Raw genomic sequence first — 23,080 nt, 5'->3', positions numbered from 1 at the left:
AGAGGAAGGGTGTTCCATAGGAATAGTGTAGCCCTAGAGAAGTCTTTAAGACGGACATCAGAGGTAGGAGTAAGAACAGAGGTTAGGCGTAGGTCTTCGGCAGAGCGAAGGGGCCTATACTGGACATATTTGTGTATTAGTGAGGATATAATTGATATGTACATAAACCGTTTGTTGATTAAAGGAGAATTTTTTTGTAAATATCTTTTTATTAAACCGTTCGTTTTTGTTGGTTTAGCAACATGTAAAAGAGAAACGTGGACTCGCAGGTCCCTCTGGTCATTCACAGAAGCTTATACATTGGAAGGCATGTTATGACATACGTGTCTGGGTGACTCGCAGGTCGCTTTCTTGAATAAATAGCATGTGTATTGTGGACTCGCAGGTCCGGTGTTACATGGTGGTGTTTAGTACTCTGTTATATTCGATATGTACCATTTCTACGTTGGGTGGTTTTGCAGGCCCCACCGTTGTTGTGTTTTGTTGGTCTATTCCCCATGCCTACCCTGTAGCCTCTAGGCAGTAGTGAGACATGTGGCCATCTGTTGTGTAAGGTCCCTTCAGGACGTGCAGCCCCCCAGTGACCCTGTGTCCAGGGTCCTGGATGGCAATATTGTGGGGTGTTGGCCCCCTACCTTAGTATGATTCGGTTCTGCCCAGCGGTATATGTGGTGTTGATGGGAATAACCTAAGGGGTATCCTGCGACTCCCTCCAAACTAATTAGCTTTATAGCTCACAAAACTGGCGCACTTCCACCCCCCTTGCTCGCGAGGCTGCAGGCCGCCCGGGCTCCGCAAGTGGTCGCACCCCAGCAGGTGTCCTAGCCCTCCCCGCACGCCCCCGCGGGGTCGACCCCCGCACCGCCCCCCGGGTGCCCCGAACCCGCGCTCCACCCTGTTTTGATGGGGGTGGGAGTGAGGCATCGCGTTTTAGGCCAGGTGTGGATCGTCCCGCTAGTCTCCTAGCGTCCCCTCCTGGGGATTGTCGGTTCCTCCCCCCATGGTCAAGTGCATAGTCCGAAATGCCTCTGTACCCACCCGTGCCAACCAGGGTGTCCATGTGTCTAAGTATGTCTGCGTTCGGTCTTGGGCTGAATACCAGATCTCCTCTGTGACTCGTAACTCCTCCATTCTGGTAAACCACAGGGAGAGTGTTGGGGTTGTGTCTTTTTTCCAGTACAAAGGTATTAGGTGTTTTGCGACGTTAAGGATTCGGATGGTCAGGGAGCGTTTGTAACGTGATGTGGGGGTTGTCGTGTGGTGTAGGAGGTACGGGGCGGGCTGGAAGGGTGGGACATTGTCCGTGAACATGGCCACCATGGCAGCTATTTTCTCCCAGAACGGTACTATGAGTGGGCATTCCCATCATATGTGAAGAAAGGATCCTGCCCCTCTCTTGCACCTCCAGCAGAGGCCGTCCGCGTCCAAGTGCATTCTTTGTAAGCGTTCTGGGGTCAGGTACCATTGTGTGAGAACCTTGTAGGCAGTTTCCTGGGTTTTGCTAGCGATTGTGCAATGGTGCACTAGGTCGCAGATCTTGTGCCACTGGGTCTCAGTAAGTGTTTCCCCTACGGCAGTCTCCCATTTGGACATGAAGGGGGGTGGGGGGGTCCCTGTTGTCGTTGTAGCATGGAGTAGAGGTAGAAAATGCTATGGGCATGGGCTCCAGGTCCTGGCATAGCTGTTCGAATGGCGTAAGGTCCCTATATACGTCGGGATGTTGTGGTATAGCGGTAGTTCCTAATTTGGGTGTATCTAAATGTCGTCATGAAAGGCTGGGTGGGTGTGCCCGTGAGCGTCTGTAGGGACACAATTTTTCCATTGGCTGTCATGTCTCGGAGTCTGGGTATGGTTTGAGGGAGGACGTAGCGGAGGCTCCCCGGTCTTACCCCCGGTTCAAACTCCGGATTGTACGCCAGGGGTAGTAGCGGGGACGGGAAGGAGGAGAGGCGTAGTTTCCTCGCTTGTGAGTGCCATACGGTTAGGGTGGCGGTGGTGAAGGTCTGTTGGTGGACTAGCCGCCTACCAATCGATGGGTCCAGCCACAGGAGGGCTGAAAGGGGCCTGCCTGCGTGGTGTGTTTCGATGGCATTCCAGGGTTTGCTAATCCCCTCTTTTGCCCATTCCAGGGCCCGTTGCATGTGGCATGCTTGGTAATACAGTTTGAAATCAGGAACGGCCAGGCCTCCTGCTGTTTTGGGGAGTGTGAGTTGTGTGTACTTGAGTCTGGGTTTAGTACCCTTCCAGATAAATTTAATGAGTAGGGTGTGGAGTGCGGAGAAGAAGGTGGTAGGGAGTTGGAGTGGTAGTGTCTGGAATAGGTAAAGTACCCGTGGGAGGATGTTCATTTTGGCAATGGCCACCCTGCCGAGCCAGGAGAAGTTAGGTGTGGCCCATTCTGTCAGGTTCTTCCGTAATGTTGCCAGTGGGGTGAAGTTCATATGGTAAAGTTTGGATAGGTCGTCCGTGAGCTTCACCCTCAGGTCCTGCCATTGGAAGGGGAAATTTCGTCGGATTTGGTCTGCCCTCTGCCGGGGGAAGCCAATGTTAAGTATAGAGGATTTAGCGTAATTGATCTTGAGGTTGGCGATTTGGCCGTATGTCTTAAACTCTGCCATGAGGTTTGGGAGGGAGATTTCTGGGTTCGTTATAAAAAATAGCATATCGTCCGCATATGCTGCGATTTTGTGGTGGTCTGCCTCCACCGCCACCCCAGAGATATCTGGGTTGTCCCTTACCGCTTGTAGGAAGGGCTCCAGGGCCAGGATGAACAAAAGCGGTGACAGAGGGCAGCCCTGCCTGGTTCCATTCCTGACCGGGAATGTGTCTGTATAGACCCCATTTATGCACACCCTGGCCGTGGGGGACGAGTAGAGGGCCTCTATCCACTGGCGCATGTGGGTCCCCAGGCCAACATGCTCCAGTACCGAGAACAGGTAGTCCCACGCCACCCTATCGAAGGCCTTCTCCGCGTCCGTAGAGAGGAGGAGAAGGCTCTCCGAGGTGCGCTGTGCGTGGTGGATCAGGGAGAGGGCCCGGACCGTGTTGTCCCGGGCTTCCCTGTGGGGGACGAATCCCACTTGGTCGGGTGAGATTAAGTCTGGTATGTGTAGATTCAACCTTGTAGCTAGTATTTTAGCGAATAGGCGTAGGTCGCAGTTAAGTAACGATATCGGTCGGTAGCCCGTGCACCGTTCGGTATCTCCCCCCTCCTTTGGCCGCTAGTGTTTGCTGGGGGATAGTATTTCCCTCTGTTATAGAGTTGAAGGCCGAGATAAATTGGGGGGACAATGTGGCCAGGAAGGTTTTGTAGTATTTGAGGGGGAGGCCGTCTGGGCCTGGGCTTTTGCCGGTCTTTGAGGATTTGATGGCTAGGGCCAGTTCCCCTTCCGTCAGGGGCGCCTCCAGAGCCTCCGCTGCGTCTGAGGAGAGTTTAGATTTAGTGTATTTAGAGAGGTATGCGTTCATGCGGGTCGTTCCCACGTTAGGATCCGCCCGAGGGGTGTGGGGGTGGGATCACGTAAAGTTCCGTGTAGAAGCGGGTTACTGCTGTAGCGATTTGATCTGGCATGTGGTGTAGTTGGCCTGCGGCGTCGCACATGCGTGCAATATGTCATGGAGCGTTTTTTGTTGATCATTCTGGCCAACAACCTGCCGCACTTATCTCCCTCTGTGTAGAAGAATGATTTAGTGCGCTGGAGGGCCCTAGTACGTTTATGCCATGGTACCCGCTCTGCGGTGAGCCGTTTTAGTGATGGCGGGCGCAGAAACAGTGGTGTGCAGCGTGGGGTGGGGTAGTTGTGACCTGTGCGTGCGGGTGATATGCAGCGCCGTGGATAATTATAGCATGCGCTGGCACATAAGCGGTGGGCAGTTGCAGCATGCTTGGGCGCGTGTGCCACAGAGACACGGTGCAGTAGGTGCTCCCAGCGGGCCAGTGTCAACATTGGCAGACATTATCAGGTACCACAGTCCCACGGGCCACATCCCCCGCCCCACCCAACCCCATCGGGGTAGACAGGGCCCTCATGTCCATGGTGGCGCTTCTGTGTGGCCTGGCTGTAGGTAGATTTGATCTGGCATGTGGTGTAGTTGACCTGCGGCATCGCGCATGCGTACAATATGTCATGGAGCGTTTTTTGTTGATCATTCTGGCCAACAACCTGCCGCACTTATCTCCCTCTGTGTAGAAGAATGATTTAGTGCGCTGGAGGGCCCTAGTGTACTATTGCCACAGGGTCCGTGCTAGTTCTTCACGGGCTGCTGTGAGTTCCCCGAGAAGTGTGTCGTCTAGTGTTCGCTTGTGGGCCTGTGTTAGGGTCCCTATCTTGGCAGTTAGTTCTCGGATCGTGTGGTCCCTTGCCTTCTTCAGGGCAGAGGAGTGTGAGATGAGAATCCCTCTCATCACACACTTGTGGGCCTCCCATGTCAAGAGGGGGGATGTGTCCTGTGGTAAGTTCTCGGCGAAGTAGTTCATCAGGGCTTGTTGTACGTCTTGGGCCACCTGCGGGTTGGATAGGAGGTTTTTGTGGAGCCGCCATGTCGTGGTTTTGGGTTTGTGTAGTGGCGATGTGAGTTGGATCGTGAGTGGTGCGTGGTCGGAACACATTGTCCCCCCTATGGCAGAGTCCCGCAGTCTGGGTAGATAGTAGTATGTTAGAAAGAAGTAGTCGATGCGTGTGTAGCAGTCATTCGGGGTCGAATAGAAAGTGTAGTCCCTAGCTGTCGGGTGTGTCGCCCTCCAACAATCTGTAAGCCTGTACTGGTGGAGAAGTTTACGAATTTTAAGCAGTGTGGGGGGGTGTCGATGAGTGGCCCCTGGATACGTCCATCGTCTGGTGTAGAGCGATGTTGAAGTCCCCACCCAGGACCAGACAGCCCATCGTGAAGTCGTGGAGGGCCCGGAGTGTGTCCCGGAGGAATCTGTCCTATCGCGTGTTTGGGGCGTAAATGTTGGCAAAGGTATAGGTTTCTTCCAGGATTTTACCCCTAACGAATACGTATCTGCCCCAGTTATCAGTCATGGTCGAGTCAGCTACGAAGGGTATGGATTTGTGTAGGAGTATTGCCGTCCCCTTAGATTTCCCATCCGGGTTATTGCTGTAAAAGCTTTGGGTGTATATATGGTTGCAGAGTTTCGGAGCAGCGTTGGTTTTAAAGTGGGTTTCTTGGAGGTAGACCACATGGGCTCTGGTTTTCCGACAGAGGCGTAGCGCGTGTGACCTCTTTTCGGGGGAGTTTAAGCCCTTAGCGTTTAGGGATAGGAAGTTGAGTGGGGCCGGTGCGTATTTGGGTGCGGGTGTAGCCATAATGTCAAGTCCCACGGGTGTCTAAGTCGCCCCGGTCAGTGAGGGCAGGTGATGGCCTAGGTAGGAAGAGCCCGGTCCGGGGGAAGTGGGGCAGAGCGGGGGAGCGGATATCTCTGCACGACGGAGCGCAGAGCAGAGGCACCGGTGTCAGGGGGGTAGAGATCCCCCGGCCCGGAGACCGGAGTGGGGGATGGCCCCCCCTATACAGTAGACACCGACCTCACGGGGAGTGGAAGGCGCCTTGTCAACCAGCCAACAGCGGCGGTTGTGTATCAAAACAAACACCAACGGGTGTAACTTAAACCTGTGAAAACTGCTGTCGCGCCCCCGGGGCGAGTCTCCCAGGGTATGGCCGGGTTCCAGCTGTAACTGTAACCTGTTGGGTGTCTGCAGGGACTCGCCCCCGGGTCCCGACGTTATCCTGTCTGAAGGGAAGATGCACTAGCCTACCCAGGGCGTAACCCTCTTTCTACAGTGCGGGTGTTTAGGATGTTGGTGGATACCCCCTCCCCCAACCCATTCCCCCTATGCGCATCAGTGTAGCCCCATGGTGCCGTTCCTCCGTCCCTGAAAGTGGTATGGGAAGCCTGTGTCCCCCCCGGAGGGCATCCCGGTTAACGGACCCCCTTGTGGGTTCCCCCTTCTGTGTGGTGATGGGTTGCGCCGCTCTGGTTGCAGCACGTCTCTGGGTTGTGTACGCGGGTGCTCATACCATCTTACATATAGAACTGTATCCTGGTGTAGCGTGGTCTGGCACCTATCCAGTGTTGCATGCGAACCCCTATACCCTGGGAACTTGCGCGTGCGCCGAACCTGTGGTATAAGTAGTAGCCAGGTGTGGGACATGCAGGAGCATATGTCGTGTTGTACCCAGTCCCATGGTGCTAATAGCGTGTACGGGTGTGTACGCAGGGTGACATGTGCACCAAGGAGCACTGTTAGCCTGCGCTGGCAGGTCTACACATATATATACATATTCACATATATACACAATATATACACATTGGTTCATGTAGTGCAGTAGACAAGTCAAACAGAAGCAGGCGCGTACACCATGTCATACAGATATAAAGCAATGGTAGCTACTAGAGGGGCATGTCCAAAAGGGAGCCCCATAAATAGGGAGACCTGAGAACAGCTCCTAGGAAAAACATCTCATGTTATATACAATGCAATGGACAATTTGAGCATGCGCGGGCGTGCATATGGGGCTATACACCAGCCATGGGGCAATGTGAGCATGCTCCGGCACGTTTACAGCGGTCAATGTAATGCAGTAGACAGTTGTGGCGTGTGTGGGCGTTTATGCCATGGTACCCGCTCTGCGGTAAGCCGTTGTAGTGATGGCGGGCGCAGAAACAGTGATGTGCAGCGTGGGGGGGGGGTAGTTGTGACCGGTGCGTGCGGGTGATATTCAGCGCCGTGGATAATTATAGCATGCGCTGGCACATAAGCGGTGGGCAGTTGCAGCATGCGTGGGCGCGTGTGCCACAGAGACACAGTGCAGTAGGTGCTCCCAGCAGGCCAGTGTCAACATTGGCAGACATTATCAGGTACCACAGTCCCATGGGCCACATCCCCCGCCCCACCCAACCCCATCGGGGTAGACGGGGCCCTCATATCCATGGTGGCGCTTCTGTGTGGCCTGGCTGTAGGTGAAGTGTGACTCAGCAACTGTCCGCCCGGCATAAGGTGCAGTTCTGTGGGGCGGAGAGACAGGATGCCAATGTGGGATGTCCAATTGGTAGGTTGGCTAAGTTTGTATCTGGGGACAGTGTCTATGTCCTGGAACGGGGCTATTTGTGCCCTGGAGAGGGCCAGGCTGGTGTTGTGCGCATTGTGGGGGGAAGGGGGGAAAGTCATGCCCTCTAACGGGCGGTACCTGTGGGCCTAGTGGCCTCCTGGCGTCCCCCTCTAGTGCGTTGCGGCAGCGCCGGTCTCGGGTAGGGGTTTCTTGCGGTGGTATGGATGGGCAATGGGTCAGGCCATCTCATGTTGATGGCGGGCAGTTGGAGCTCCGTGCCCAGTGCTATGTAGTCGCTGTGTGTGCGGACCAGGAACGGACCTTTCGGCGTGTGGACAAGCATACGAGAATTAAAGTTTAGATAATATCAGATAACATCTGAAACACTAGTTTAAAGAAATACAGGATGGTGACATTTGGAAGCAATATACAAATAATATACACACTGACTTTCTTACAGTTCACGAGCATCTGCCATCTGTACCGTATCTGTTGGGCCACCAGTACCCTCGTGAGTGGTTTCAGAGCGCGTCGGTACGTCAGGGTAGCCGGTGATAAATCTGGAAAGAGTTGCAGGTCTTGGTTCCGGTAGGTGTGCGATTGCCGGCCTCGTGCTTGTTTAAAGATAGTCTCCTTTAAGGCAAAATTAGCTAGGCAGCATATGACATCCCTGGGTGGGCTATCTGGCGTGCCCTTAGGACGGAGGGCTCTATGAGCTCTTACAAATTCTATGGGTGCCTGGTGGTCTCGGCCTAGGATCCCATTTAATATTTCCAGGAGGATTTCTTATAGCTGCTAGGGGGAGTCCTCAATTTCATGGAGGCCGCGCAGTCTTAAGTTATTGCGTCGCCCCCTGTTGTCCATGTCCTCTATATGTAGGGCCATGCCACGTACCTGTTCTGAGGAGGTGTCTGCAGCCTCGGCTAGTGTATTCTGTGCTTCCCTCAGGCTGTCACAGGATGTCTCCATGTGGCTCACGCAGTCTGACAGGCCCTGCATGTCTGAGCGGAGATCTTCTTTGGTGGGCAGTGCTCTCAGGAGGTCTAACCACAGGGGCCGTTCTGTGCCGCCCGTGAGCATGTCTGATGCCGGTGAGGACGGCGCAGACTCCTCCGACGCCATTGATCCGTCGGCGCCATGCGGCTGTCGCGAGGTCTGCGGGGGTCACCAGGAACTGGCGCAGGGACGAGGTAAGCTGTCCCTTTTTGGGCTCTGGGGTCTTCCCGGTCTGTGGGATCCTATTTGGTCTCCCCATGTCGGCAGTGTAGCGGGTAGGCTGCGGTTTTGAAGTCGGGACCCGGGCGGCGGGAAAGTTTAAGCGGCCATGTTCTTCGGCTGCCAAGCCACGCCCCCAAAAGGAGAATTTTTTCCCTTTTTTGTGGACTCCCATAAGACTTTTATTATTTATTTATTTTTCTGTAACTTTTTAAATATGACGGATGGATAGCGATCGCTGACCATCCGCCACCTAATAAACCTTGCGCCGCTGACGTTTAAAAAAACAAACAAACTTTTTTAGACTTTCATTTTAATAAAAAAAAGAATATTCACTTGCAAGTGAATGATAATTTGTGAATATGCATCCTGGCAGATGCAATGTGTCCTTACTTAACTTAGTATTGGATCACATGAGAAAGCACTGAATCTATATCTGGAAATGAAATGCCTTAAGGCAATTGCTGTAGATTTTTTTTTCGGGCCGACCCATTTCTGACATTTGTTTTTAGTTAAATTTGGTTATTTTTACCTGTCGGAATTTGGTTATTTTTACCTGATTTTATCCACAGGGACAAAATCTGGTGTTTAGTAAATAACCCAGTCTGTATATATACATACTCAAAAAAAAATTCTTACAGTTATACATGAAGTATTTCCAGAAAAAGAGCACTGTATAAGCATTATTATTAGCATCTGTTAAGCTTGTATTAGTCCATCACGTTTTTTTTATATTTTTCAGTTTTGCTAGTTGATTGTTTACTAGACATGTGCAATTCGTTTCAGTCCAAATATAAATTCGGACGAATTTCAGCAATTTGGACATTCGGATGCTTCTGAATGTCCAAATTGCCTAAGTGCAGAATTTCCAAACTGCCGAATTTCTGAAGTGTCGAATTGCCGAAGTGCCAAATTTCGAAGTGCCGAACCGAACCGCCAAAGTGCCTAATTTCTGAAGTGCCGAAGTGCTTCGGATTTCTGAAAAGTGGCAAAACAGGAGAGGGAGGGAAAATTAAAGGAATGATGACCGGAATCTAACCCTAATCCTACCCTAACCCCAACCCTGGTAGAGTTAGGGTTAAGGGTTGGGTTAGGGGTTGGGGTTGAGGTTAGATTAGGGTTAGGGAATTGCCGAAGTCCCGAATTTCGCTTGGGAAATAAACTCAAAAAAGCAAAAGCACGTGGAGTATACTAAAGCGTATAATTTTGAAAAAGCCAATTTCAATAAGATTAGGGCAGCTCCACAACATTTTGACTGGCATAAACGCCTCAGTAAAAAAAAAAAAACACTAAGGATAAATGGAATACCTTCAAACAAATATTAGAAAGGTACATTATTCAGTTTGTACCATAATAATAAAAGAAACTAATTGAAACCAATGTGGCTTAGTAGGAAAGAGAAAAGAGATTATAAATAACAAAAAGGGCATTTAAAACAGAGGCAAAACAGAGGCAAAACAGAGGCATCCTATATACATTGGCGTCCGCAGGAATTTTTCCATTGTGTGATGGGGGTGTGATGGAGCTCCTGTACTCCGACCAAGTGCCTCCGCTGAGTCCACTTCCGAGCCACTTGCAGAGACCCTGGAATGCTTCAGCCCCAGTCACCGAAGCTTGACTGGGGTCTCTCTGGTGCTCTTCCACCCAACTAGGCTGCAGCTCTCTTTCCAGGATTGTATCGTCCCGTCTGCCGATTCCACTGCAGCTCTGCTTACAGTGATTATAATTATTGCCTTTGCGAAGCCAGCAAACAGGTCCAAAGACTTTCACTGGGATCCCTACATATCCACACAGAACACAAGTTCCAAAAGGAACTAACATACTATTCTTTATTTTTAGCCGTGACTAGCCCATATGCTCATAACATTTAGATTAATGGGACAACTCAATAAAACTACAAACAGACAAATCATTGCAGACAACATACAGAAACTTATTATAACACAATGACATATTCATAAAAGGGTGGGGAAGACAATAATTTACAGAAAATATCTGTCCTGCCTGTAGAATTAGCATTATGCAAGTCAACCCAAATATGCAAATTAACAAGCCTTGCTATTCAGGTAGTGCATATCGCTGTTGCTAGATCCTTGCAACCAACAGGTGGTGCTGTACAGGCTCCACAGTCAAGCATTAGCAAGACAGAAGGGCACAGTAACTTGTAACCACAAACAACCACATTACACAGGGTGACAAACATAAGAATCGTTTAGATACCTCATTGAATTGTCCATCTTAAGCCCATGGTGATCACAGGGGGCATAATTGTTTTGACATCAATGCTCGGATCCTTTTTGCAGGGCTAGGCTGGGGATACAAAGCAGCCCTGGAAAAAATTGTATGCTAGCTTCTGGGTTTCGCTGATCTGACTCCGCCCATGAGTCTGACGTCACGCGCTTCCCTTTGAAAAGGAAGCTGCGAACTAATCAAGATGGCTCAATCAATTTGTGCCTCTCAAAAACTTGCTATTTTGTTGATTGCTGTCTCAGCTTTACTACCAGTTTCTCCGTGTACCGAACCTTTTTGCTTACTCTTGACAACGCTGTCTTCTTTGTGTACCGAACCCTCTGGCTTACTCCTGACAACGCGGTCTTCTTTGTGTACCGAAACCTCTGGCTTGCTCCTAACAACGCTGACCTCTCCACTCCCAGACTTCGGAACAGACATCACCACTTCCTCTATAAACTTCAAGGAACCATAACCCTCATCGATCTTGGAAAATACTTCAATACACATCATTCACCGTAAGCAAAATAAGTTCTCCAGTTCTTGGGATTATTAATAGGTTCGCACCTGAAGTATTTGGGAAGGATAATAAGGAATATAATTATCTGCCCTCTGGTATTCAGCTACTTAGCTCCTAACGAGGGCTATTCATGAATTAGTTCTGCCAGAACCAAAAGGACTCGGTTTCAATTGCTAAGAAGAATTATCTTGTGTTATTATTTGCTTGAAGCTAAATAACTTTATTATATGTTGCTTATTAAGGAGCTTCCTTATTTAATTTAATTTAATTCTGCCAAGACGTTATTCAGATTGAAGCAATTACCAGCAAGATTATCTTTGTTCATGCATATAATTTTAGAATTTTATTGCAACAGAAGATTGCCAAAGCAAAATTGCTTTATTTCAATAAATATTATTTTCTTAAAGTGACAGTATCAAATCTCTTCATTCACCTGCAGTTGAGTTCCAAATAACTTTTCCACAAGTATTACACACACCCACACAAGCTCACTCACTATCAGACACACACACGCAAGCTCACTCACCATCAGACATACACAAGCTCACTCACTATCAGGCACAGACACAAGCTCACTCACTATCAAGCACACACACCCACACAAGCTCACTCACAATCAGGCACACACCCACACAAGCTCACTCACTATCAGGCACACACCCACACAAGCTCACTCACTATCAGGCACACACACAAGCTCATTCACTATCAAGCACACACACACACAAGCTCACACACAATCAATCAACACTGTCATGGGCTGAAGCCTACCTTTTACAGAAGGCTGTGGGAGACTAGGAGGCGAAGTCTGTCCTCTTATTTCCGTCGAGGTAAGCAGCGTGAGTGGGCAGAGAGCTTGTGAGGGGCGGGGCTTGAGTATGAGAGGTAACGCCTGAATGCGTGGATGGAGCATAGGGGGATTCAGAAGGGTGCCGCACAGTACTCCCTCCGGTCCCCTGGCAGCCTAAATGTGGTCCCCAGCATCTCCCTCCTTCTTTCCCTCGTACTGAACTGTCACAGTCCGAGAGAAAGTTGCCTGTGGGTATGTGGAAAAATCCTGGGGGGGCAAGTTCCTCCTCTTGCCCCCTTCTGCAGATGCCTATACCTATATAAGATATAGACTTTTTTTCCAAGTACATTAATTCTAAAAAAACAAAAAATGAAAGTGTAGGTACATTGAAAATAGAGAAGAGAGTGTTAGTCAATGAAGACCAGGATAAGGCAGAAATTTTAAATAACTATCTTTCTTCAGTATATATTAATAAGGATGCTAGGGCAAGAGATATGCAAATGATTACTGCAAAAAAAACTTGCAGATAACTTGTGATTGGATGAGTCGAGACAAGGTGCTAAAGGAGTTAAAGAAAAGGAATGTAAACAAAGCTCCTGGGCCTGATGGTGTTCACCCACGAGTACTTAAAGAGCTAAGTGTGAAAATATTTAATCTGTAAAGATTCTTTTGTTATATTTGTTATAGACCTGTGAGCTTAACTTCTGTGACTGGGAAAGTATTTGAAGGGTTATTAAGGGATAATATTCAGGAATTCATTGGGAAGAACTTTATTAGCAATAATCAGAATGGCTTTATGAAGCACAGGTCATGTCAAACTAACCAAATTGCATTCTACAAAGAAGTAAGTAGAAGTATAGATCACGGTTTTGCAATGGATGTGATCTACTTGGATTTTGCCAAGGCATTTGATACGGTTCCTCACAGTAGGTTAGTGTTCAAACTAAAATAAATTGGTCTAGATGTAAATTCTTGTTCTTGGGTAGAACATTTGCTTAAAGATAGAGCAAAACGAGTTGTTATTAATGGTAAATTTTCAGGCTGGACAAGAGTGGTAGTGGTACCCCCCCTCAGGGTTCTGTTTTGGGACCGCTTCTATTTAACATATTTATAAATGATCTTGAAATAGGCATTGAAAGCCATGTTTTAGTGATTGCAGATGACACAATACTCTGTAAAGTAATACAATGTGAGCAGAATATTGCTTTGTTGCAGAGGGATTTAGATAGATTGGGGGGGGGGGGGGGCACTCAATGGCAGAGGAAATTTAATGTAGAGAAATGCAAAGTTATGCACTTCGAGGTAGAGAATTCACAAGCAACTTACACCCTAAAATGTTAGAGAATTAGGGATAACTGATGGAAACAAATTGTTTTACCTATGCTTAGTGAATATCCACATAGACATACAGAGCTATAACTATATATATCTCTATCTATACACATAGATATATATATATATATATATATATATATATTATGTTGCGCATGACACCAGCTTTCGCTATCTTTTATAAATACCCTGCACTTGTAAAAAAGAGCATTCTTTCTAGCAGCTGCAATTTTTAATTGGGTTCCTAAATCTAAGACTGTCACTTGCATCAGTTAACAGGAGACTAACAGCATTACGAAATGTTATATGAAAAATGATACTTTCTGTTCTGAGACTCCTATGATTGGTTAATGTTGATGCATACACCCCTAGACAAACTGTGTTATTTATATATATATACTTTGAATGCTTATTGATAATCCATCTGAAATGGTGTGACTTCTTTGAGTATTCCCAGCAGCTTATTACACAGACAAAGGAAAGCAGAAACGTGTTGGTGCATAAGTCCATGGCAGCGTGTTTCTAGACCCTGTGGTGATTTCCAGCCTAACAACAACACACAAGAAGCATTTGGGAATTGTTATAGACAACAAATTAGGCAGCAATATGCAATGTCAATCTGCAGTTGCTAAGGCCAGTAAGGTTTTGTCATGTATAAATAGGGGCATAAATTCTCGGGATGAAAATATAGTTTTGCTTCTTTAAAAAAAAAAAAATCGCTGGTAAGACCACACCTTGAATATGCTGTGCAATTTTGGGCACCTGTTCTAAAGAAGGATATTATGGCACTAGAAAAAGTGCATAGACGAGCTACAAAATTGATTAAAAAAAAAGAATGGAGCCTTCCAGTTATGAAGAAAGGTTATGTTTAAACAGCAATTGGATTAATACTTGCAAAACATAATATACAGGGATATCATTTCTAATTAGTGGGGTAATAGCTTCTTGATCCAAGGAGCTATCGGACTGCCTTTCTGGGGTCAAGAAGGAATTTCTTCATAGTTTGTTGCAAAATTGTAAGCACTTCAGGCTGTTTTTTGCCTTCTTTTGGATCAACGGCAAAAACATTCACTCACACGTCATTCGCCCACTGCACACACAGTTTCCTCCACACAAATACAACACTCAGCCACTACATACACAGACAGACAGAGTCCAGGGTTCTAGGCAGATTGCCAGCCTAGAGCTCTTTCCAGAACCCTTTGGACAATCTTAATCCAGGTCTGGCTGCTGGACGAGTAACTCCACCTCCAGAAGAGTCATTGGAGTATCTTTAGCCTGCTCAGAATAAGAGATCCAGGCTGACTAATGGCAATTATGTGCTTAGTTATATGCACAGAGCTGCATTCATTTGCTGAGTGCAATCAGTTGACACTCTCAGATAATGAATACTGATGGCATCTGGCTTCTGCAGAAGCTGGATGCTCGTCACTGGCCACTGAAAGAGAGGACACACCATTGCAAAACAGTTTGTCCATTACTGGGATTTGGGGCCAGAGTACTCCTAGCATCATAACCACTACAATGGATGCTTACAGGTGCCTTTTCAGTTCTAATCAGTAAGTAAACTAGCTGCTAATGGAAGATGGAAATATCTTTTTTTTTTTTTATATCATTGCATGCTATACTGTTATTATCAACAGAAAAATAGGATTATTCCCCTGCAGACTGATGCCTATCAAATGGTCTGAATGGAGAACTCAATTTATTCTCACAACAAAGATAAACTTAAACTACAGTTCAAGGTGATAAGTCATTAAAAGTAAATCTGGCTTGGGTAAATAACTGAATTCAAAACAGTCTAAAGAAATGAGGAAACAGAAGACAACTGTAAAACTGATAGCAACTTAACATAATATTTAATACATGCTTTTATGCAGGCCAAGCAAGTACTCTAAACCAAAAATAGCATCTAAGATTCCAATCAAGAGATTGCCCCTGCTCGTCATGATTCTCACGTCATGGAACAGCATGTGAGCTATTGCGGGGAAAAACAGCTTCACATTTATAACATGTATATTACTTTTGTCCAATGTGAATCCTCTGATGTGATACAAGCTGTGGTTTTTGGTGAAACCTTTTTCCACATAAAGTGCATGCAAATGGCTTCTCCCCTGTGTGAATTCTCTGATGTTTTATTAGGTTGGAGCTGTTGCTAAAACTTTTTCCACAGTGAGAGCATGTGAATGGCCTCTCACCTGTATGAATCCGTTTATGTTTTACAAGACCAGAGTTTTCAGTAAATGATTTACCACATACAGAACATGAGAATGGCTTCTCCCCTGTGTGGATCCTTAGATGACTGGTGAGAACAGAATTCTTTGTAAAACATTTACCACATTCAGGGCATACAAACAATTTTTCACCTGTGTGATATCGCTGATGTAGAACAAGATCTGACTTATATGTGAATTGTTTACCACAGTCAGAACAAGTCAACTTGTTCTCTTTGTGAAAATGTAGGTGCTGAACAAGATCTGAGTTATTAGTAAAGCACTGGTGACACTCTTTGCACCTAAACATTCTTTCTGTGGCATGTGTTGCTTGCTGGGATGTATTCTCTAACTGAGGAAAGTTTTTCCCAATAGGAAATGTAATCTCATCGCTGAGATGTTCTGTGGGTGTAGAAATTCTAGATTCTATTGTATCTTCTTCGCACAGGTCTGATTCGTCTTTTGAAGATGTATAACCTGCTGCATTATAGTCAGTATCTGTAAAACTACTATCTTCATATAAGACTGATTTTCCTGACTGCTGAGGTTCTGTAGATGAATAAAAGTCAGTGTCTGATCTATTTCCTTCATCACTTGAGTCCGATTCCTCCTTAATATGAGTTAATATATTTTCGGGCTGTGTATTTTCTGTGGCATTATTTTCATCTGTTAAATTTCTTTCTAAACATTCATCCACTTTCCTTCTTTTGTTGTCTATAGATTTGTGCGGTCTTTTCCTTATTTTACTTATACCCCAGCATTTTGATTCGTGATTGCTGTGAAAGACATGACTATCTTCGCCTATAATATCATTTGAAGAAACAGGCATATGAAGATCTTCAGTGTTGTCCTCTCCCATCGAGTCACCTATGATGAACAAGAAAGCAAACATAGACTGATTAGCTTTATTTTATAACATAAGGTACAAACATACAATGTGTAGATCAATCTGCTCATTTTGGCGAACGCAAACTCCTTACAAACTGCTATAAAGAAGAGGGGGGAAAAGACTGCCTTATAAGGAATGGATAACACTATTTACACAAAGTTTAGTTCTGTTTCCTGTCTTGTTTACTGTAAGGGAGGAGCTATTGAAAATGATGCCCCCATATTTTGATCAGGAAAATCTAATGGTTAGTAAATATATATTATGAGAATATTTAGATTTACCTTACAGTCTGACTGGGAGGAGTTTTTTTTAACCTGAATGCATTGATTGTGATCAGATTCATTTTTTTTTTTGTAACTGATACACTCAGAGTGCTTTGTAGGTGTACACATTAACTAAGAAAATAAAAGCACAGCAAAAATAAATATTTCTTACCCTTTAATAAACTGGAATAGACTTGGTCGCAGCTCAAAACTGGCAAAAAACTATGCAAACTTAAGCAATCAAGTCCACTCACATACAGTTGATAACAGAAAAATAAAATATCTATTTTTCTTGCTTTAAAATATCCATGATCATCATTAAAAAAAAAAACAACTACAGTGAAAAATGGGACAAATAGAAAAGAAAAAATAAGGAACGTTCTTCGGTGCTTCCTCATAAGCATATTATCTAAACCAACAAAAGTTGTTACTTAAAGTGTTATAAGCAGAGAAAGGGAGCAAGAACCCGAGATCATCAAAAGAAGGAAAAGCTAGATCTATCACTTGACAATAAAATAAAATAAAAAAATTTAAACCAGCAAACACTTTTACAAAAACTAACATAAAGCATGTAATGAATATTTATAAACTTACAATAAAACCGTTATCATTTTGCTTTTTCTGTCACGCCTCTAGGGGAAATGTAACAACTGACTGCAGTGGCGTAGCAAAAAGGGGGGGGGGGGGCGGGGGCAGTGACCCTCCTCCCACCCTCTGAGTGAGACCTTGTAGCGATCCTGCTCTGCTTGCTAGGTCTCCTCCTTTCGGTGCAGTGAGTGAGTTGTCTTTCTATTTTAACCCATTGGGGGAGGGTTGATCTACAAAGTGTGGTATTGCTGATGCTAGTATGGATGCGTAGTAGTAGGTGCGAACATCCGGGACTGCAAGGCCACCAGCCCTGACTGCTCTCAGGAGTTTCATGGATATTCCGGTTCTCCGTCCCGCCAAAATAAATGTGGTAATATCTCTTTGGCCCGTTTTGAAGTAGGACTGTGGCATAAAGAGCGGTAGGGTTCGGAAGACGTAATCTTGACATCTTAATTACCACTATCCTTTGGTCCACGTAAGGAAAATGGGGCCCCATTTTGCTAGGATTTGATTAAAGTCATTCCAGACCCTGATATAATTACCCGTGCTTAGGTCAGTGGTCCTTCTGTAGAACAGTAGCCCTAAGTATTTGATATCATCTCGTCTCCATTCGAAGCATAAGTTGTATACAGATGTCCATTACTGAGGAGGAAAGGCCTATTCCTAGAGCTTGTGTTTTTGTAGTACTCAGAGAGTAGTATGTGCGCAAGCCATAATCTTTCCTCGTCCTCATGGGGGGGGGGGAGGGTTTTAGTGGGGTCCGAAATGTAGAGCAAAGTGTTGGCAAAGGCGCTGATTTTATATTCTATTCCTTTTACCGTTATACCTTTTATGTTGGGGTGGTCCCTGATATTCCGTAGGAGGGACTTCGTGGCCAACACGTACAACAGGAATTGTAACGTTGCTGCAGACAAGACCGCATATATCTTTATCTGGCCAAAGGGGTCCGGCGTGTCCGAAGTTCTGCTAGCTCTCACCAGTTGCTCCTTGGCATGGAAAAAGTGAACTCGGGCAATAACATCCCTCGCGGCTGTCAGTGGAAGGTGTTTTGGGCGTCTGAGCCTGTGTGCCTTGTCTACAATCAGCTGGTCCGGTGAATTGCAGGGGTGAGGGCCTGGAACAGATCCATCAGGTAAATTGTTGAGATCTGTGGGAGTAACCGTCTCCAGTATTCCATGGATACGGATATTGTTGTTCCTGGACCTGTCTTCGAGGTCTGCTAGTTTAAGCCTATAGGAGTTTAGGGCAGTTTCAAACCCCTGGACCTTATCCACCAAGCTGTTGTGGGCCTCTGCAAAATCGTCCATCTTGTGTTTGATTGGAGACGTGCTCTGGCCTACTTCCGTGATGTCTTTGTGGAGCTCACACGCTAGTGCCTGCAGCTGTGTTTTCATATTTGCCTGTAAGGTTTCTGTGAGCTCAGCAAGCATATGGCGCATAGTGCTTGCCGTGAGGGGTCTTTCCTCCAAGATAGATCTAGGTGAGGCCGGGGGCGATAAGGATCCTTCTCGGGATTGAGTTGCGTCGTCATCTTTAGGAGGGCTGCGGCCTTCCTGCGGTTTTGGTCCGACGGTCTTTGCCAAGAAGAAAGACGCTAGTTCTGCTTTAGCCGCTTTGCTTTTTTGTCTCTGCGACATGATACACATTCTACATGTTTAATTGCTCGGTAGACCAATTATTCATGCTCCTGGGCACCAGAATATCAGGGGCTTCACCAACGTGCGTCCATCCAGTTCAGACACCAAGCCACGCCCCCCCAACTTATAATTTTGACTCTGGGCACATATGCCTTTTTCAAGCATCTTAGCAGGTTTTTAATTCAAACTACCCCCACAAAGGCCTACCATTTCTTAAAGTAGACACCCCAGGGTATTTCAAAAGGCATATTTTAACACTTACAGTAGGATCATTTTTCTGCTAGTTTGTACCAAGTCTAGTAGCAATTAGCATTTCTTCTGCCTTTTTGACACACACTTGGAGATGTTACTGTATATTTTGCAATCCTTGTGTGCTACGGCAGTATAACACCTAATATGTTGCTCAGCTATGTCGTCTTAGTACAACAATATATCCCCATGTGTACCTTTTTCAGGGATATGTGGATGTTGAAGGGGCCTATTTGAGACACACCAATTTCATATTTTTTAAAAAGCGGATGCTGGGCCCAAGTCTCATTTTAGCATGAGTACAAATTACCTCTCAAAGGCCACATCTATTTTTAAATACAAGCAGCTCAACAATTAAAATTATGAACAAGTGCATACTATTTGTTGTTGTAAGCTTATCAGGGGGTAGTACCCAGTCATCTGCATCACGGGCAAAGCTAGCATGGATTCCGGAAACCAAAACACACAGACAGACCACAAAGAGAGAGAATACAGAGAGAGAAACTTGTAACACCCGAACTGCGAGCTATAATCACTCAGGCTCTAGCAGTTTGGGAGAAAATAGGTGAACAAGTACCTGTGCAGGGTGTGTTACAAGAGGGGAGTAAAAGCTAAAACCAGTTATTACTGTCCTGATTGTACCTCTCAGCCCGGCCTATGTATTGGCCACTGTTTTAAAATTTTCCATAGGTAGACCGGTTTTGCAGTGTGGTTTTAGTCATCTGTCTGATTGTTTGGTTACCGAATCTTGGCTTTGTGTCCTGTTTATCCTGTCTTCTCTGATCCTTGACCTCGGCTTGTCCTAACGTTGTTCCGTTTCCCTTTACTCCTTTGACCTTGGCTTGTAACTTGACTATTCTCTGCTTGTATAGCCCGGCCATTCTAAGGATCAGTGGATGTGATCTTCTTGGATTTTGCCAAGGCATTAGATACAGTTCCTCACAATAGGTTGTTCTTTGAACTAAAATAAATTGGTCTATATGAATATTTTTTGTTTATGGGTAGAACATTGGCTTAAGGATAGAGCACAACGAGTTCTCATTAATGGTACATTTTCAAGCTGGACAAGAGTGGTAGTGGTGTCCCCCCTCAGGGTTCTGTTTTGTGACTGCTTCTATTTAACATAGTTATAGTTCTTGAAATAGGCATTGAAAGCCATATTTTAGTGTTTGCAGTAAAATATGTAAAGTAATAAAATGTGAGCAGGATATTGCTATGCTGCAGAGGAATTTAGATAGATTGGGGGACTGGGCACTGAAATTGCATTTGTGGCGAAACCAACCTCGCCACTGGGCCCTGGAGAAGCCTGTTTGCTAGCCTCCTACCTACTGACTATGGCCCCTGGGTTATTTGGGGCATATTGTACTGTATATTGCTGCTACTGGCCCTTTTAACAGCATCTATGGACATATTGGGACTTTTGGGACTACTGTCCCTTTAAGACTGTGCTACATATTCTAGTGTACTGCCTGTAATATTATATGTGTATTTGTGTGTTAAGCTTAACCTGGGATATGTATGCAGCATTCACCTGATTGTTCGGTAGAATCACTCCATTCATTATATTGAGTGAAACTACCGAACAACCAGACCACCCAGGAATAAGTGTGCCTCCAATTACAGTTTGCAACAATGTTGCAAACGGGTAATTGGCAATCAGTGTAATGTATTCTTTGTCCTCTGGGTGGCCGCCATTCGGGAAACAAACACGTGGCGGCGGCCATCTTAAACTACCGAACAGCGGTGTTTTGCCGTCGAGTGTCTGGAACTAAAATCGGACACTTGACTAGGCAAACACCGCTGAGACCTCCATACTTCCAGAAATTCGTATAAAAACTACCGAATGGCCCGCCGTTCGGTAGAAAGAACCCCTCAAACAAGGGAATTCATTCAAACCCTCTCCAGGCTCTATAACACAGGCAATTCGCCTGTTTTCATTCCCTTGTTTGTGACCGACCGCAGGGCCAAAATGCATGGAACTATTTTCGGATACTTTACCCATGCGGTCGGTCAAATCTTTGGAACCCCATATCTCCCGAACCATTCATCCGAATGACTTGAATTTTGGATATGTTGTCCCCCTGAATAAGGGCTATCCAGCGATGCTGGATTTAAAGGTGTACCCCCGGGTTTTGGGGTACATCCAGAACTTGGCTGAAAAGGTGTACCGGATAATTGGGTTTAATGTTATCTGAGGGGAGGGGATGTGTGGGCTGAACCATGTATGTGATTGGTTATTTTATGCCTCCCCCTGGGTGTGGCCTGTAAGTGTACAAGTGTAATAAAAGCCAGGCTGGATGAGCCAGGCCAGAGTTCCTGTTTTAACCTCAAAGTGATGTGTCGTCTCATTATTGGGGGAAGGATTTATTGTATGCTGTTCCAGTTGACTGCTAGGGGTACAAGCCTATTCGTATGGTTCCTATTCAATGGTCTACAGCATTCATACGCTTGGGAGAATTTAAAGGTTTCTTGGATTCGGTGATTATGGTGTCTGCCAGAGTGCTTGGAGTCCTCAGGAAGCACTAGGAGCATCCATTAACGGAGGTACCAAGTCGGGGTGCCAGGCAATCCGTTACATTGGTGGCAAGCGGTGGGATGGCGTCCTAGTGCGAGGTAAAGCAGCTCGGAGACACAGTTCGTTTGGATTACAAATTGAGGGCAACGCTAGCAGTCGTGCAGCGCCCCTGGGAGCAGACAAGTATGGAAGGTTCTGGCTCTGGAGATGATTGGCTGGCCGAGGTGAGGCAGCGAGTGGCCGAGTATGGGGATGATATACCCATGGAGACACGCCGGGTGATCTGGAACCAGGTCATGGCTGAGCGAAACACAAGGCTGGACCGAGAATTCCGGTTGGCGAAAGAGAGGAAGTATGCTCAGCAGCAGGAGCGTTACAGCAGCCGAGTAGAGGCTGCATCCGAGGAGGTTAGTCGTCTTTCCCTGAGGCGGCGGGAGGAACCCGAAGTGGGGGTCCTCATAGACTGGTCCTATGAGGAACCACAACAGGCAGGTAGAGATGGGACCAAGGTCTCTCCACCGGGATGCTGGGCAGCCGGCCCAGATCCCCAGCAGCAGCCAGAGTTGCCAGGTGGGGAAGCAGGTGGCCCTTACTCACAAATGTTGAGGGGCCTCACGGATTGGTCCTGGGAAGACCCACAGATGGCAGGTGGAGATGGGACTGCGGTCTCTCTACCGGCCCTACAGGGATGCTGGGCAGTCGGCCCAGATCCCCAGCGGCAGTGTGCGTTACAGGGAGTGGAGCCTGTTATCCCCTCTCCCCAGCGGTTGAAGGTGTGTAAGGGAGAGGAGTTTGTTACCCCCTCTCCCCACCGACAACCTAACCCACCAAGGGGAGACAGTAAACCCCTCACCAGCGCAGATGGGACCGTGGTCTCTGCGCCCAAGTTACAGGGAGCTGAAGGGGCCGTCCTCCCTCCCCAGCGGCAGTGTGATTTGTTGGGAATTGGGAGCCCAGTCTCCATTCCCCAGCGGCAGTGTGAATTGCAGGGAATTGGGAGCCCAGTCTCCATTCCCCAGCGGCAGGCTGAGTTACAGGGGACAGAGGTAGTTGGTCCTACCCCCCAGCAGCAGAGTGATATGCCGGGAAGGCAGTGTGAAGTGCAGGGAGAGGAGAGCAGCGTCCTCCCTCCCCAGCGGCAGGCTGAGTTACAGGGGGCAGAGGTAGTTGGTCCTACCCCCCAGCAGCAGCGTGATTTTTTGGGAATAGAGAGCCCAGTCTCCGTTCCCCAGCAGCAGGACACTGAATTGGGAGGAGAGACAGTCGGTCTCCCTCCACAAAGACTGAAAGTAGGCATGGGAGAGGAGATTGTTACCTCCTCTCCCCAGCGGCAGATCATCAATGGGCAGAGTGTTCTAATGGGAGAGGAGCTGGTTACCACCTCTCCCCAGCGGCAGCTTAATGTGCCAGGGGGAGACTGTAAGCCCCACACCTGTGCAGATGGGACCGTGGTCTCTGCACTTCCAGCACAGGGGGTAGGGACGGTCGGTCCTGCCCCCCCACAACAGGGCTGTTTAGCCAAAGGGGAGACAGTCTGTCTCCAGCAGCAGAGCTGTGTAACTAAAGGGGAGACAGTCGGTCTCCAGC

At 47.0% G+C, this 23,080-nt stretch overlaps 2 protein-coding genes across 2 annotated transcripts in view; both read right to left on the bottom strand.

The window, feature by feature from the left end:
• Positions 1–23,080, bottom strand: part of CLP1 (cleavage factor polyribonucleotide kinase subunit 1) — a 386,408-nt gene that overhangs the window by 222,238 nt on the left and 141,090 nt on the right. The window lies entirely within an intron of this gene.
• The window catches only part of LOC134574781 (oocyte zinc finger protein XlCOF7.1-like), a 51,552-nt gene continuing 43,454 nt past the window's right edge, over positions 14,983–23,080 (bottom strand). The window contains exon 5 of the mRNA XM_063433861.1: positions 14,983–16,219. Within this exon, the coding sequence (XP_063289931.1) occupies positions 15,159–16,219 (1,061 nt within the window). The 3' untranslated portion in view covers positions 14,983–15,158. The remainder of the gene's footprint in view (positions 16,220–23,080) is intronic.

The sequence above is a fragment of the Pelobates fuscus genome, chromosome 10 (genome assembly GCF_036172605.1).
Source record: "Pelobates fuscus isolate aPelFus1 chromosome 10, aPelFus1.pri, whole genome shotgun sequence".
NCBI lineage: Eukaryota > Metazoa > Chordata > Amphibia > Anura > Pelobatidae > Pelobates > Pelobates fuscus.
Note: the sequence above shows the minus strand (reverse complement) of the source record. Positions and strands in the feature narration are given on the sequence as shown.